The sequence below is a fragment of the Hemitrygon akajei genome, chromosome 1 (assembly GCF_048418815.1).
Source record: "Hemitrygon akajei chromosome 1, sHemAka1.3, whole genome shotgun sequence".
Lineage (NCBI taxonomy): Eukaryota > Metazoa > Chordata > Chondrichthyes > Myliobatiformes > Dasyatidae > Hemitrygon > Hemitrygon akajei.
In genome coordinates this window covers 7,373,106-7,391,374 of record NC_133124.1, presented here as the reverse complement: position 1 = coordinate 7,391,374, position 18,269 = coordinate 7,373,106, and the positions used below count along the sequence as shown (strand labels likewise).

General features: G+C 40.5%; 1 protein-coding gene across 2 annotated transcripts in view; it reads right to left on the bottom strand.

Moving 5' to 3' along the window:
* LOC140716654 (activin receptor type-1-like) overlaps positions 1 to 18,269 on the bottom strand; it is a 57,781-nt gene that overhangs the window by 19,375 nt on the left and 20,137 nt on the right. For both annotated transcript variants that reach the window (XM_073029558.1, XM_073029504.1), the window contains exons 4-6: positions 11,746 to 11,957; positions 6,134 to 6,233; positions 4,339 to 4,485 (exon numbers count right to left, since the gene is read on the bottom strand). In XM_073029558.1, coding sequence (XP_072885659.1) covers positions 4,339 to 4,485; positions 6,134 to 6,233; positions 11,746 to 11,957 — 459 coding nt within the window. The remainder of the gene's footprint in view (positions 1 to 4,338; positions 4,486 to 6,133; positions 6,234 to 11,745; positions 11,958 to 18,269) is intronic.

The following is an 18,269-nucleotide window of genomic DNA, read 5'->3' as shown; positions in this document are numbered from 1 at the left end:
GGTGAAGAAGATCCTGAGAGGCAGGATTTATGAATATTTGGAGAGGCATAATATGATTAGGAATACTCAGCATGGCTTTGTCAAAGGCAGGTCGTGCCTTGCGAGCCTGGCTGAATTTTTTGAGGATGTGACTAGACACATTGATGAAGGATGAAAGTAGATGTAGTGTATATGGATTTCAGCAAGGCATTTGACAAGCTACCCCATGCAAGGCTTATTGAGAAAGTAAGGATGCATGGGATCAAAGGAGACATTGCTTTGTGGATCCAGAACTGGTTTCCCACAGAAGGCAAAGAGTGGTTGTAGATGGGTCATATTCTGCGTGGAGGTCGGCACCAGTAATGTGCTTCAGGGATCTGTTCTGGGACCCCTGATCTTCTTGATTTTTGTAAATGACCTGGATGATGAAGTGGAGAGAAGGGTTAGTAAGTTTGCTGATGACACAAAGGTTGTGGGTGTTGTGGATAGTGTGGAGGGCTGTCATGGGTTACAGCGGGACATTGATAGGATGCAAAACTGGGCTGAGAAGTGGCAGATGGAGTTCAACCCAGACAAGTGTGAGGTGGTTCATTTTGGTAGATCAAATATGATGACAGAATATAGTATTTAGGCAGTTTGGAGTATCAGAGGGATCTTGAGGTCCAAGTCCATAGGACACTCAAAGTTACTGTGCAGTTTGACTCTGTGGTTAAGAAAGCATACGGTGCATTAGTCTTCATCAACCGTGGGACTGAGTCCAAGAGCTGAGAGGTAATGTTTCAGCTATACAGGACCCTGGTCAGACCCTACTTGGAGTTCTGTGCTCAGTTCTGGTCACCTCACTACAGGAAGGATGTGGAAACCATAGAAAGGGTTCAGAGGAGATTTACAAGGATGTTGCCTGGATTGGGGAGTATGCCTTATGAGAATAGGTTGAGTGAACTTGGCCTTTTTACCTTGGAGTGACAGAGGATGAGAGGTAACCTGATAGAGGTGTACAAGATGATGAAAGGATTGTTTGTGTGGATAGTAGGCTTTATCCCAGGGCTGAAATGGCTAGCATGAGAGGGTACAGTTTTAAGGTGCTTGGAAATAGGTACAGAGGAAATGTCAGGGGTAAGTTTTTTACTCAGAGAGTGGTGAGTGCGTGGAATGGGCTGCCGGCAACTGTGGTGAAGGTGGATATGATAGTGTCTTTTAAGAGACTCCTGGACAGGTACATGGAGCTCAGAAAAATAGAGGGCTATGGGTAACCTAGGTAATTTCTAAGGTAAGGACATGTTCGGCACAGTTTTGTGGGCTGAAGGGCCTGTACTGTGCTGTTGGTTCTCTATGCTTCTGGGCTTCTAAAAATCACATGGAAGGCATTCAAGGATGTTGTTGAAAACTTTCTTGGCATCTACACAGCCCCAAACTACGCGCAGGTGGTTAACAACGTGCTTCAAGCATACAAAACCATGAAATGCAACATGTCACTAAAGATTCATTTTTCACATTCCCATTTAGACTTCTTCCCGGAAAATCTTGGTGTTGTCAGTAACGAGCATAGTGAAAGGTTTCAGCAGGACATTGCAGTCGTGGGGAAATGGTATCAGGGCAAATGAAATCCATCAATGCTGGTTGATTAGTGTTAGACATTTAAGCAAGAAGCCACAGTGAGTACAAATGAAAATCATCAATGAAAGGTTTTAAGCTTAGTTGAAACTATTCCAAAGTGTCAGCACTGTAATGCAATTAAATGCATTATATTCAAATAAAAGTTAATTTATTTCTTCAAATTCCTATGTGATACTAGTCTGAAATTATATTTGTGTTCAGCTTTAAGCAGTCTATCATAAGCAAAAAAAATTCTGAGAAAGCAACACTTATTGTCCAGTGTCAGTAACACTAAGCCAAATGCAGACTTGACACTTCATTATCTCTATTTTGTCCAAGTTTATGGAAGTAATTTGCACTGAGAGTTTGTTTTGTTTAACTCCTTAAGCCATTTGCCAAGAAATAAAGTCTGCAAGTAAGAGCTCCATGAAAATTGCAAATCTTAGTAGTTTTATCACTCCATTCTGATACTAGTTTGTGCTTTTGACTTGGTACTGCAGCAACCTTCACTCAGATCCCTCCACAGTCAGAGTCTTCCACTTCCACTAACCTTAGATCCATATACACTTAGTGGCCACTTTATTAGGCACATTAGCTCATTAGTGCAAACATCTAATCAGCCAATCATGTGGCAGCAACTCAGTGCATAAAAGCATGCAGACATGGGTCAAGAGGTTCACTTGTCAGTCAGACTAAACTTCAGAATGGTGAAGAAACTTCACCGGCGGAATGAGTGTTGGTGCCAGATGGGGTGGTTTAAATATCTCAGTAGCTGCTGATCCCCAAGGATTTACACACATAACAGTCTCTGGAGTTTACAGAGAATGATGTGTAATGCCCTGGTTAAGATCTCTACTGCTAATGCTGTGGGGTAGTTCACTTTGTAGCTTTCTGTAAAAGCTGAGTGTCCTGCTGGTAGAATATTTTGGTTTTGGCTAAAGATAAGGGGCTACGATATTCAATTTAGGAATGTCGTGACAGCCAATCAGGATGATGGAATTGGGAGAATATTCTTGAGAGATGGGCAGAGAGAGATTTTGTGATGGACACTGGTGGGATCTGTGGCCTTTTTGGCAGGGGATACAGAGAAGATCAGGAGAGACAGCCGTGGATTTGATCCAACAGGAAGACACAGTTACAAGGAGTGATTCGCGAGATGGAGTCCAAGATGAGAAGTTGTACAGGTGTTTGGTGATGAGAACCCAGCAGCGTGAGAAATGGTCATACCGAGCTTTTGGACAATACAAACTCCAACGCATAAGCACATTTAGACTGGTTTAATTGTAATGGGCCCTTTTATATTTTTCTTTATGTTCTCTTAATAACTGATAAAGCAGAAATTGGTAAATATATTTTCTTTCTCATTGTATGCTGTGTACAATCTGTTATATTTTGCTGACTGATAATTGTGTATGGGAGTATTTACACAGCATTTGCTCAAATCAGTGTTCTGTTAATCAGAACATCACAACGTTCCTGTTTGGTTAAACCCCAGATCATACCGCCCCTAGAAGTATATTGTTTATGAAAGGTTGCTGAGTCATGTGGCTGTTAACAGAGCTGGCTAATGAGCCAAGTTTGCATAAGAGCCCAGTGAGTGGGCTAAGGGTACAAAAAGCAAAAAACATTCGATAAGCAGTTGTTCTGTGGATGAAAAAGGCATATTAATGAGAGAGGCCAGAGGAGAATGACCCGACTAGTTGAAGCTGACAGAATCAGAATTAAAATCACCAGCTGTCATGCAATTTGTTAACTTTAGCAGCAACAGTAAAATGCAATATAGAAAAATAAATCAATTACAGTAAGCATGTGTATTAAATAGTTACATTAAAATAGTGCAAAAACAAATAATATAAAAAAGACTGGAAGGTGACAGTAACTCAAAAGACCACTCATTACAACAGTGGTGTGCAAAAGAGCATCTCTGAATGCACAACTCATCAAATGTTGGGGTACAGCATAAGGTGGATTTGCAAATAGGATTTGCCTCTTATAGTTTTAGTCTACTTGACGCTGTAGTATCTTCTGCTGATGTGTTTTTCTTTTTACTGGGTAGAGTTTGTTTGGTAGTATGGTGCAGAAGAGCGCACGTTACTTTTTTCATGATTCATAAGACCATAAGATATAGGATCAGAATTAGGCCATTTGGCCCATCGAGTCTGCTCTGCCATTTCATCAAGGCTGACCCATTTCTCTCCAGCTCCAACCTCCTGCCTTCTGCTTTTAAGCCTCGACTAAGTATGAAATATTGAAATTAAGAATTCAGGGTTGTGTGGACAGTGTGTGATGCAGGGGGTTCTTCTGAATCTTGACAGTGCTTTGTCAATAACCCTTCCATGACTGATGGAATTCAACAAACCTAGCACCTGTTTCATAGCCAGATATTACTAGCACTGGTCTATAGACTTGCAGAACGATTACCTGCTTAACAATGTACTCTACAAATGAGAAACCTTTGATTTCAACCCTTTCTTTTAATCAGAGCCTAGATCTTAAATTCAGATGGATACTTGCTTGATTCATAAATTTGGTCATACCATCAACTTTCTCCAGAGATGCCGCTGACTTCGCATCAACAGATACTTTAGTCATTAAAACAATTTACTGACATTACAGGGTAGGTGCATGGTAGATACAATTTTTACTTGATTAACACAAAATGCTATATCCCCTCCAATTCTTCTTGCTAATAAATCAGTATTTTATCAGGCACAATAAAGCAAAACAAAATTTGAATTCATGAGGGTGTATGTTACTTCTTACCCAAGATATTCTCGTGACGAAGAAGAACTGTATTATAAATTTCCGTCTCTCGAAACCACGATTTTTCATCTCGAGATGAGAAGATTTTTACAGCAACATTTTCACCTTGCCACTGGCCTCTCCAGACTTCGCCATAACGACCCTTTCCTGTTTCAGAGCGGTGGTGGGAGGAGGAGGTGGAGTAAAAGGAAAGGTTTTAATTTTGTTTTTAAACTATATGATTGGGTAAGGAATGCTTGTTTCCTTTCTTGACTATCCTTAAAGACAGGGGATTACTGTTCGTTGGGACACATTGGGACCAAGGAATTTTTGCTCAATTAAAGTTGTTGCCCCAATTTCAAGGACATAGACATCGTAACATTCAAGATGACTGTCGACATTTTCAAATTCTTCGTAGTTCCTAACTTAAAGTAATGAAATCATTTTCATCCCAGTCGTTAACGGCATTCCGAAGTCTGAATGTTTGAAACCGCAATGAGCCAAACAGTTCTGAATTGCCTTACTGCTTATTTCTCGCCAAACTACCAGTGACAAAAATCATTGCTTTTTGAACACAAAAACATGCAACCGACGTTATTTTAAAAAGTTACGCTAAGCACAATGTAGCATCTAATGGCCACATGACATGTACTCGACTGACACGTTAGAAACTGTTCCGCAATGTCTCCTGCCCTAATCAAGCAGCATAAGGTCTCAAATAAACAAAAGGAATCCTGGCTATTTTCTCGATTAGTTTTTGCTCTTTAAGAGTTGTCCCAGCTTCCCCAATCAACTGGAATCCACTGTATTTGACAGATGACCAGAACACTTGAATTTACTGACATAGTCCTAGTGCATAATGCTTTATAGCTTTTTTAAAAACTTTTTTGGCTGTGTTTTCTGACACCTTCTATTCTAGGATACATGTGTTTTACATGTAGGCATACAGGAGAAAGTTTCTCCAATGCCTTTGTTCACTTGCAGACTTTGTTTTAAATTCCCAATGACATAGGCCGTTAAACTATTTACAGTTCTAGCTTTATTAATTTTTTTAACATACCTTTCTGATTTGACTTTGCCCACAAGACCATGCAACACGAAGTATGGAAGCCTTAATGTAAACAATCGTCTGCGAGGTGTTTTTCCTGTACTGTCTGCATTGCTGCATTTGGTTTGCCAGTGGATAACATGTCAAAAACTGTTTATGTAAGCCTTTCCAGTGAGATGGCTTTGGATATTCCTATTAGCCAAAATATTTCTTGGAAGTTGGTGTACTAAACTCAAGACAGTTTTGCAAACATTCAAGATGTATGTTTGATCACTTTATAATGAAAGGCATAGCCTTTTAGATAGTTATAAGGAATTCCTGCCTCTTCATGATAACGAATATTTTGTTTTTACCCAATATACCGTTATGGTACCCTTTACAACTAAAACACCAAGGACAAATTATCAATGCAATTTTAAAAAAATATATTCATTTCATTTATTCAGTTCTGGATTTTTAAGCTATTGGCACTTTCCCCCTTTTGCTAAATTTAAAGTTATTCTCTCTTCTTATTCAGGTTTCCTGTTCTACAAGCCATTTCAGAAGCAAAGGCTTAAACAAAATACTTGAATATGCAAGAGGGTCAGTCTTCTCACATTTGTCACATGCCCAAGCCGCAAACACTAACAATCATAGTCCAATGAGGAGAAATATTACCAGTAAGCTTCAAATGAAAAGTGCACCCAGCCATCTTGCCAACAAACAATTTGAAGTATTCACTCATAACTTTGACCAAATGTGGCTGGAGATTTGAGTTATTTTACCTACCTACACATTCCATCAGAGTAATCTGTCTGGCAACTGTGCGTTGGACCAGAAATGGCAAACCTGATCCACTGCCTGACGTACACGAATGATCAAGCAAATCCTAGCAATGAAGAAAAAGAAACAATTGCCATTATATCATTAAAATTAGGGCTTCTGAGTGATGACAAGTACTAGTCCCAAGTTAACCACAGATTCAATTGCACTGTTTCCTAGGACCTCAATGGCTAATATAAGGGGGCATAACTTTAAGGTGTTGGGAGGCAAGCATAGGGGGAATATCAGGTGTGTTTTTTTTAAAACATAGAGAGTGGTTTGTGTGTGGAACACACTGTCAGGGGTGGTGTTTGAGGAATATACATTAGGGACTTTTAAAGGGCTTATGCACATGGATGATAGGAAAATGGAGGGTTATGTGGTAGGAAGGATTAGGTTAATCTTAGAGTAGCTTAAAGGGTGGGCACAACATCATAGGCAGAAGGACCTATATTATTCTGTACAGAATAGCAATATACCTCAATGTTCAAATGAATAATGCCATTCCTTTATAATTTAAATATGTAATTTCAAATTCTGATATTTAAACCTCTATGTTCTTCATCTTCGATTACATCGTTTAGTTCAATAACAGAGATCTCCATGCTCCACCAAACCTGAGCTGATACCCCCTAATATTCATTACCCAAATAGGCCCATTACTGAATAGATTGGATTAATCAGCAATCGGCATAATCAATGAGAACATCATTTTCCCTTTAAATGCTACAAGACGAGGGAAAACCAAAAAACAGATTTAGCTGGAGAGCAGTGAGAGCCATGATTAGGGCCTATACTTGCTGCAGTTTAGAATTGGTTGGATGGGGGAGGAGTGGGGGAAGAATCTCATTGAAAGCCATCAAATATTGGAAGATCTGGATAAAATGTATGTGGAGAGGATGTTTCCAATAGTGGAGGAGCCTTGAACCAGAAGGAAAAGCCTCACATGAAAACGATGAGGAGGAATTGCTTTAGCCAGAGGTTGGGGAATCTGTGGGCTTCACTGCCCCAGAGAACTGTGGTGGGCAAGTCATTCAGTGTACTAAAAGCAGAGGTTGATTGGTAAAGGTATCGAAGGTTACGGGGAGAAGGGGGTTGAGAGGGAAAGTAAATTATCAATGATCGAATGGTGTAACAGACTTTATGGGCTGAATGAACTAATTTAGCTCCTTTGTTTTATTGCCTTATTTTACTGGATTTGGCCATCAATTCAAAAGTAATTTTCAGGGCAATGTGAATGATGCTTTAAGCCTAGATTATACATAGATGCAGTTGAACCTGCAGATTCAGCATGGAAATGGTTATCACCAGGCCAAGTTGTGCCAAACTTGGCAGTACCCTAAGCCAGCATCCAAGGAATCACACCAAACCCAAGGATCAAGTGCCAGAGTTAGAGTCCACACTCAGAAGAGGTTGGATCTTTGCTATATCTTGCCCTTGTTCTGTTGTTCTCTCACCTTCACTCCTCCTCCTCCTTTACCCCTTTCACAAAATTGTCCGATTTCTATCTTTTCCTGTAAGCACATCCATTCACTTACCATCCTTCAGCAACCTAGTTTTAATGTAGGTCGCAACATCAAGCCTACTGGCTGCGTCATTTCAGAACAATTAAAAACGTGTTTCTTTTGTTCTAATTACTTCATCTTCAGCCTATTCTCACAGCAGTTAGTTAACACCATTCATCCTAGCAACTAAATCAGCTGATTTTGGAGGAAGGAACTTTAGCATAGTTTTGCAAGGTGTGAAAAGGTCATAATTAAACAAAAGGAGACCAGAATGAGATTGTTATTTCAATTTAAAGACTAGATACTAAACATGGGTGTATTTAACACCCAGCTATCTCACCTGACCAGACAAAAAACTAAACACACCTTATGAGTTAAAATATTGTAGAATTCTTTGTCATATTTTGAACCTAATTTTTTAATTAAAATTTATCTATTGAATATTGAAAGGCCTAGATAGATTGGACGTGGAGAGAATATTTCCTGTGGTATGAGAGTCTAGGACCAGAGGGTACAGCCTCAGAATAGAAGGACGTCCCTTTAGAGCAGGTGTTCTCAGACCCCTTGGCTAATGGTAAGGCTCTAGGGCATAAAAAGGGTTAGGAATCCCTACTTTAGAAGGAATTTCTTTAGCCAGAGGGTGGTGAATCTGTGGAATCTGTTGGCACAGTTGTCCGTGACGGCCAAGTCTTTCGGTTATTTAAAGTCGAGGTTCATAGGTTTTTGATTAGTTAGGGCGTGAAAGCTTATGGGAGAAGGCAGCCAAATGGGGTTGAATAGAATAATAAATCAGCCATGATCAAATGGCAGAGCAGACTTGATGGGCCAAATGGCTTAATTCTGCTGCTATGTCTTATGTCTAAAATCCTATTTAGCCTTTTTAAAAAATGCACTGAGACAAAGATGTCTCCCACTCTTCGGAGGTTTGTCACTGAAACCACACCATTGTTTTGCAGAAGCTGGTCTCAAATTCTACAGTATTCCAGATGTCTGGTTATTTATTAATTCAAAGGGTCACAGACCTTTCCATCTGACTCCAAAATAAATTATTTTTCAACTGATGAACTTGGGGGTTAAAAATTGAAGTCCACTAAACACATTTTCTCCTACTGTATTTACCAGTAGACAAAACTGATTAAACACTCAATTTTAATCCTATATTTTCAACTCTATTCACTTATGATATCAGTCAAATCAAACATCTAAATGAGGTGCATCTTGCTCATAATTTTGGGACTGATGCCAGACTTCCCAATTACTAGCTAGTAGTTCCCAACAGATTATCATTGACTTTGCTCAGTCAGAGGACTGGTACTAAAGAAAGTTCAAAGTTCAAGGTAAATTTATTATCGAAGTTACATATATAAACCTGAGATTAATGTTTCTTTCCAGAACACTCAATAAAACCATAATAGAATATTAACCATAATAGAATCAATGAAAGACCATCCTGTTTTGATCAGGGCAGACCAGCACTGTCGCCCGCAGATAACCAGACGTGGTGCAGGATTGAACTGAACTGAATACACCTCGATTCTTTCAAGATGTCTTTGTGATTTGGTGTTTTGTATTCTGTGTTTTTTTTGTTTTTTTTTGTTGTTTCTGCATGTCAGGGGTTTGATGTTTTTCTTTAAAGGGATTCCGTGGTTTTCTTTTTGTGACTGTCTGTGGGAAGATGAACCTCAGGGTTGTATACTGCATACAGACTTCGGGAATCAATGTACTATGATTCTTAATGTGGAAAAGACACACTATGCAAGTACAAAAAGAAAGAAATAATAAATAAGCAATAATATCAGAAACATGAGATGAAGAGTCCTTTCAATGAAAAGAGAAAAGCACAATATTTGTGTGCTTTGAAGAACAAGTTGAAGCTGATATGGAAATGTTATGGGAAAACAAAACTGTTACAACATCAAAATAATCATTAACTGAAATGAGAAAACTTACCAAATATGGGATTAAGCAACGTCTCTACAATTTGTGCATTACCTGGCTTCCTCTGAAGCAAAAAAACGTTGTTTATTCTGACAGGAATTTTGCCATAAACACAAACTTCCAATTGCAAAAAAATTGAACATTTTGTAAAAATGACAGCGAATTGAAGTTACAGTGTGATCCAATTTGACAAGTAATTCAGAAGGAGCAACCAGCATAATTGAAAGACACGATTTAATTAGTTTGTTCAAATGGATCAAATTTAACCACCTCCAAATGAATGTCTGGCTTGTAGTTTGCAGCCTGCATTTAGCTATTATGACAGCTGCATTAATACAGTTGATAATGTCAGTGGTGCAAATTTCATCTCTAAAGGAAGTGTTCGGTTCTATCAAAAACTAGTACCTAAAGGACTGTTCCCCTTAAGCTGCACGGCCGCCCAGTAACTGAAATACTCCCACATACACAGCCTTTGTTGCTGTGTAACTGGAATTGGACGCAGCTAGAAAAAGTTTTCAAAACGTTCAAGATTTTCTTTGTTCTACTGTGTTTCATCAATTAATAAAAATGTATGTGATTTTTCAATTTCATAGCATGCATATTACAAAAAAAATTTGAAGTGCTGCGCAGCTGTGAAAAGAATTAGAGGGAATGTTCATCAAAAGCTGAAATGCAAAGTTAGCCGGATTATTTCTGACACTCAGGTACTTCACCAAGCACAGACAACATAAGGTGCATAAAAAGGTGCCCGTATTATTTCTTGGTTTTGAAAATGCTTGTCTAACTTCGAATTTGGACTCCCAACAAGGTGTCCAGTATACTCCAATCTTTATGAATAAAGAAATGGAAAAAAACAAAGTTTGCTGAATCTACCTGAATAATGTGGAAAACTTCAAAGGGAGCAGTATCTGAATAAAAAAGTGGGAAAATTATAAACTACAGACTGTACAGTACAAGAAAGCTTACTCCAGTCTTTATAAAAGTATCAGGGAACATGCCTCTGAGATCATACCTGGACTGAGAAACATGAGCAGGAGAGGAGGTTGCATGGTCCCTCAGACCTTTTCTATTATTCTACAAAGGCCCAGACTGATCTGATCTTGGTCTCAATTTCACTTAGGAGGTAGGTGTTCTAAAGAAGCATGCAAACTATCATTGTTATAAACTTTTTTTGAATATATACAAGAACAGACTGAGAAGAATATTATTTCTCTAAAAAATCAGTTCTGTTGTTAAGGTAAATCAGAATTGTTTGCTGTGGGGTTGTTGTATTCAGCTGTAATGAAAGCACAAATAAATCAAGGATTTTCTTTTACAAGTAGTTATCTTTAATGTTCTAGGTGTCATGCAATTTCAGCATAGCATTTAAAATGTTAAAAGCTTCTATAGATGTGCGGTGGAGAGTATACTGACTGGCTGAAGAACATCCTACAAAATGTAGTGGATATGGCCCAGCCCATCCTGCCAACCAGTGAGCACATCTACATGTAACACTGCCAAAGGAAAGCAGCATCCATCATTAGAGACCCTCACCACTCTGCTGACTGCTGCCATCATGAAGAAGGTACAGGACCCTCAGGACTTGCACAACAAGGTTCGGGAAAATTCACTACCCATCAGGCTCTTGAAGCAAAGGAGATAACTTCACTTACTTCACATGCTCCCTCACTGAAATGTTTCCACAACCAATGGGCGCACTTTCAAGGACTCTTCATCTCACGTTTTTGATATTTATTGCTTATTTATTTATATTAATGTTTCTTCTTTTTGCATTTGCACAGTTTGATGTCTTCTGACTCTGGTTGAATGCCCTAGTTGGTTGGTCTTTCATTGATTCTGTTATGGTTATTCTATTATAGATCTGTTGAGTATACCCACAAGAAAATGGACCTCTGGGATATATATGACGACATAAATGTACTTGATAATAAAATTTACTTTCAACGTATAGTTTTTGAAACTTAAGGTTGTTTTTAAAACATCATTCCTGTGTGTACAGTGAAGATGCATCAAACTTTTTAAGTGAATTTTGACTATGTAATCAATGGTCAAGACAACTCAATCCTACAACTGCAACATATGCTCATCTTTACACAATTACACAAGGGAATGATTAAAACAGTAAAAATTTATTACCGCAAGTGTACTATCTCCCACATTGGAAGCTATAAGGCCATCAATTGCTCCATTTTCAGCATCGTGAGCATGTAACCGCTCCATCCTATTGCGGTGAATTTTCCGACAAATCAGGACAGCAACGAGCGACAAAACGATCAGCACTATGACTGTACTAACAACAAAAATGATCAGCGTCTCTGCACTGTACTCAATTGGCTCTCCTTTTGGTGCTGAAATGAAACAAATAAATCCAACTCATTGTCAGTTTACAAATAGCTTTAAATTTTATTTTAACAACTTTCTTGCTTATAAAAAACATACACATATGTACCAAATTGATATTAACAAAACTATAAAATGACTCTCAAAGGCCACTTAATTAGATACACATATACACCTGCTTGTTAATGCAGATACTGAATCAGCCAATCATGTGGACAGCAACTCGATGCATAAAAGCATGCAAACACGGTCAAAAGGTTCTGTTGATCAGAATGGGGAAGAAATGTGATCTAACTGACACATGATAGAGTAATTGTTGGTGCTAGATGGAGTAGCTTGAGTATTTTAGAAACTGCTGATCTCCTGGGATTTCCATGCACAACAGTCTCTAGAGTTTACAGAGAATGGTGTGAAAGCAAGAAACATCCAGGGAGCAGCAGTTCTGTGGGTGAAAATGCCTTGTTAATGAGAGGTCAGAGGAGAATGGCCAGACTGGTTAAAAACTGACAGGAAGGTGAAAGTAACTCAAATTACAACACATTACAAGGATGATTCTGGGAATGAAACGGTTATCATATAAAGATCGTCTGATGGCTCTGGATCTGCACTCACTGGAATTTATAAGGATGAAGGGGAATTTCATTGAAACCTTTTGAGTATTGAAAAGCCTAGACAGAGAATATGTGTAAGATACTCCCCACGGTGGGAGAGTCTAGGACAAGAGGGCACAGCCTCAAGATAGAGGGGGATCCATTTAAAACAGAGATGCGGAGAAGTTTATTTAGCCAAAGGGTGGTGAATTTGTTGCCACACGAAGCTGTAGAGGCCAGGTCGCTGGGTGTATTTAAGGCAGAGATTGATAGCTTCTTGATTGGACACGGCATCAAAGGTTACAGGGAGAAGGCCAAGGAGTGGGTTTGAAGAGTGGAGCAGACTCAGATGGCCAAATGGCCTAATTCTGCTCCTATGTCATTACAACAGTGGTGTGCAGAAGAGCATCAGGTCTACTGCCCTAATACAAAAAGGTAACAGTGGGTCACTACAGAGAAAAAGAGCTTTCACTAGTGACCAGTTAGAGTTTTGGAATGTTTAGCCACAGCAATTTCAGGAAGTCAATGGAAAGTGCAGCGGCCATCTTCTGAGTGGATGGAGTCAGAGTGGTGACCTTGAGGCTTTAGCTCTTCGAGGCTTCAATCGGAGAAAGCAAAGCAAAGAAAACTAAAGATTAAAGTTTTTTGTCCATCCCTTCTTTATATCTGCTAGCACAGTAGAGATGCCACACAGGATAGTTGGATGTACTCCGGATTGTTTGGGAGGCTGAGGGGGTGACAGATAGGACATATATAAATAGGTTGTTACACCCAAGGTACAGGTAGTTCAGGGAGTTAGGTGCTAAGTTAAGGACAAGACCTTCAGGCACTCCCAAGTGCTAGTGAGGCCAGAACTAGAAAGATTACACAGTTTAATATGTGGCTAAGGAGTTGCTGCAGGAGCATGGGCATAAGACTTCTGGATCACTGGGTTCCCTTCTAGGGAAAGTGGGATCTGTACAGAAGGGACAGCTTGCACCTGAACTGGAGGGGGACTAACATCCTAGCGGGAAGGTTTGTTAACGCTGCACGGTGGGGTTTACACTAGAATTGTAGGGGGATTGGAACCAGAGTGTTAGAATAGTCAGCGGAGACCTTGTGGATTACGAATCAAAAGTATTATAGGAAAGGCAGATTACTGAGCTGAAGAGGAGGTACCTGGTTTACAAACAGAGGCAATGTCTAGTGAGGAGAGGCTGTTGATGGGGCAAAATTGCAGTGAAAAGGATGAGCTCCAATGTAAAAAGGGGACAGAATTGAAAAAAGATGAATGCAAGACTGAAGGTGTTATATATGAATGTGTGCAGTATATGCAAGTAGATGAACTTGCAGCACAGTTGCAGCAATCACTGAATCATGGCTGAAAGAAAATAATAGTTGGGAGCTTCATGTCCAAGGATACACATTGTATTGAAAGAAAAGGCTGGAAGGCAGAGGGGGCGGGGTTACTCTGTTAAAAAACAAAAGGAATCAAATCATTAGAAAGAGGTTACACAGGGTTGGAAGGTGTTGAATCATTGCGGATAGAGCTAAGAAACTGCAAGGGTAAAGAGACCTTTTTGGGAATTGTATACAGACCCCAAACAGTAGTAAGTACACTGCCTTCAACACTGCTGAATATTTTCAGTGGAATTGGGGCACCATTGCTCACATTTCTTTCTCCACAATGTCTTCCAATTGCTTTTTTAGGTTTATTTCAGATATCCATCATCATACAGAAATTGTTCTTGGAAACTGGGATACACCGAAAAGTGCTTTCATGATCATTTTAAGCCCAGCAACAGACAAACATTCCCGGCATTCTGTATAGTTAACAGTGATTTAAATTTAGAAGTCCACTTATGGCGTACAGTACCTCAGTTACAGTACTGTATAAAAGACTTCAGAACATATAGAAACATAGAAAACCTACAACATAATACAGGCCCTCAAGCCCACAATGCTGTGCCGAACATTTACTTACTTTACAAATTACTTAGGGTTACCCATAGCCCTCTATTTTTCTAAGCTCCATGCACCGGCCCAGGAGTCTCATAAAAGACGCTATTGTATCCGCCTCCACCACCGTTGCCAGCAGCCCATTCCACACACTCACCACTCTCTGTGTAAAAGACTTATCCCTGATATCTCCTCTGTATCTACTTCCAAGCACCTTAGCGCTATGCCCCCTCGTGCTAGCCATTTCAGCCCTGGGAAAAAGCCTCTGACTATCCACACAATCAATGCCTCTCATCATTTTATACACCTCTATAAGGTCACCTCTCATCCTCCGTCGCTTCAAAGAGAAAAGGCCAAGTTCATTCAATCTATTCTCATAAGGCATGCTCCCCAATCCAGGCAACATCCTTGTAAATCTCCTCTGCACCCTTGCTGTAGTTTCTACAACCTTCCTGCAGTGAGCCGACCAGAACTGAGCACAGTACTCCAAGTGGGGTCCGAGCAGGGTCCTATATAGCAGTAACATTACCTCTCTGCTCTTAAACTCAATCCCACAGTTGATGAAGGCCAATACACCACATGCTTTCTTAACCACAGAGTCAACCTTCGTAGCTGCTTTGAGCATCCTATGGACTTCGACCAAGATCCCTTTGATCCTCCACACTACCAAGAGTCTTACCATTAATACTATATTCTACCATCATGTTTGACCTACCAAAATGAACCAGCTCACACTTATCTGGGTTGAAGTCCATCTGCCACTTCTCAGCGCAGCTTTGCATCCTATCGATGTCCCACTGTAACCTCTGACAGCCCTCCACACTATCCACAACACCCCCAACCTTTGTATCATCAGCAAATTTACTAACTCATCCCTCCACTTCCTCATCCAGGTCATTTATAAAAATTACAAAGAGTAAGGGTCCCAGAACAGATCCCTGAGGCACACCACTGGTCACCCGGCCTCCATGCAGAATATGACCCATCTACAACTACTCTTTGCTTTCTGTGGGCTGACATGTTATAAGACTATAGGGTTGGGAAATGATTTTCAGACTTTTGTGAATAAGGGGTTAAAATTGTTGCAGACCCGAGCTTGTTTTATTCTGCAATTTGCTTGTACTGCTTTCAAACTGACAACTTGCAGATGTGAGCTGACTTTTGCTTATCTGTCTCACACCTATTGCTCACATGGCTTCCATGAATTAAACTGAGCGCTCTTGTCCCGTAAGACCAAATTGGACACCGGTTCTGCAGGAGCCTGTGACCCTGGTGTGACCCTTGTCTTACCAGTAAAAGCCAGGATGTGGTATAACATTGCTATAGGAAAATGCTGGACTAAGGCTAAAGATAAGAAATGAAGGTTAAAAGGTGAGAAGTTATCTCCATCATCTTATCCTGCACATTGTCTGTGGTTGATTACCTTTGACCTATTAAGGCAACCAAAGGGTCTTTCCCTTAAAATACCACTGTTGCTGGGCACATGACTGTGGGGGTAGCTAAAACTTATTTCCTGATACGTGACAGAAAGGGTATTAAAAAAAAAGACTCTGCATCTGTGTGCGGAGAGAGAGACACTGGTAAAGACAGTGTGTCTGTGCCCGAGAAGTGTCCTCTCTCCAGTAGCAAGCAACTAATAAAAAAGCTGTTGCTGTACCTTCCGTAGTCCTGTGTGTTCTTGCATCAGGTAACGGGTAATAATTAGAAGTAGGGTTTAACATCGGCAAGCCTATTCTGGATTCACAAAGCAAGGTCCCCTTGGATCCCATGTGTCCTTACTTTCTCAATAAGTCTTGCATGGGGTACCTTGTCAAATGCCATGCTGAAATCTATATACACTACATCAACTGCTCTACTTTCATCAACATGTTTAGACACATTCTCAAAAATTTCAATCAGGCTAGTAAGGTACGACCTGCCTTTGACAAAGCCATGCCTACAATTCCTAATTATATTATGCCTCTCCAAATGTTCATAAATCCTGCCTCTCAGGATCTTCTCCATCAACTTACCAACCACTGGTCTATAATTTCCTGGGCTATCTCTACTCCCTTTCTTGAACAAGGGAATAATATCTGCAACCCTTCAATCCCCATTGATGATGCAAAGATCATTGCTAGAGGCTAAGCAATCTCCTCCCTCGCCTCCCACAGTAGCCTTGGGTAAATCTTGTCTGGTCCCGGTGACTTATCCAACTTGATGCTTTCCAAAAGCTCCAGCACATCCTCTTTCTTAATGTCTATATGTTCAAGTTTTCCAATCCACTGTAAATCATCTCTACAATTGCCGAGATCCTTTTCCGTAGTGAATACTAAAGCAAAGTATTCATTAAGTACCTCTGCTATCTCCTCCAGCTCCATACACACTTTTCCACTGTCACACTTGATTGGTCCTATTCTCTCATGTCTTATCCTCTTGCCCGTCACATACTTGTAGAATGCCTTGGGGTTTTCTTTAATCCTGTTTGCCAAGGCCTTCTCATGGCCCCTTCTGGCTCTCCTAATTTCATTGTTAAGCTCCTTCCTTCTAGGCTTATAATATTCTAGATCCGATCCCTATCATTACCTAGTTTTTTGATACTTTTGTAAGCTTTTCTTCCTGACTAGATTTTCAACAGCATTTGTACACCACGATTCCTGTACCCTACCATCCTTTCCCCGTCTCATTGCAACATACTGTACCTATGCAGAACACCACTCAAATATCCCCTGAACATCTGTCACATTTCTTCTGTACATTTCCCTGAGAACATCTGTTTCCAATTTATGCTTCCAAGTTCTTGCCTGATAGCTTCATATTTCCCCTTACTCCAATTAAACGCTTTCCTAACTTGTCAGTCCTGACGAAGGGTCTCGGCCCAAAACATTGACTGCTCCTTTCCACGGATGCTGCCCGACCTGCTGAGTTAGTAACCAGCTTGTTAGTACTCAAACAGGAATACTTATTGTTAAGGGGTCAGCCACAGGGGTACTCTCTAGCCTCTGACTCATGCCCTTCCCTCTCCTGACTATTACCCAGTGTATCCAGAGAGCCATTCCTGTCACATGACAGCAATGGCCTCACCTGGTTGGAAGTCACACCACCTGCCAGTCAACATTTTGCCCCTCCCAACTAATCAATGCACACTTAACCATTGGCCACCTGGTGAATCACCTGGGCTGGACCCTCCAGCCCCCTGACCTATAAAGGGTGCTACATGTGCTTGGCTCGCTCTCTTTTTGCCATCCTCGAGGGACCACCCTACTTCACTCCAGGCTGAAGACTGCAGAACAGCGCTGGAGACATATGGTAAGGTGTGCATTGAATAGGGTTGTGGGAGCGATTATTGTTGTCCCTTTAGCAAAGAGCTGTGCCTGCCCATAGTCAAGGGTGGTAGGTATTGTAGTTACTTTTCCTTTGCTTGTATGTGTACCTGTACTCTGTCCCCACACCGTTTTCCCGTGTATTGTACTGCCGACCTGACTTTTCCCATCCTCCTCTATTCTAAGCACGTTTGTGCGAATATTGTAGCCGCTTGTGTTGTTCCCAAGCTTTTCATCTCCCTGTAAATAAACTCATTATTAAAACTGTGTGTCCAGAGCTCTTGCCTTTGAGACCCAAAGAATCTTACTCATTTCTATCACAACAGCCACTTAACTGTCTCTCGAGTCCCCGCTGTGACTACTTGCCTATAGCTCCTCTCTATCACCTCCTCACTTTCCCTGACCAGCCAAAGGTCATCGAGCTGAAACCTCAGCTCCCTAATGTGATCCCTAAGGAGCTGCAGCTTGATGCACCTGGAGCAGATGTGGC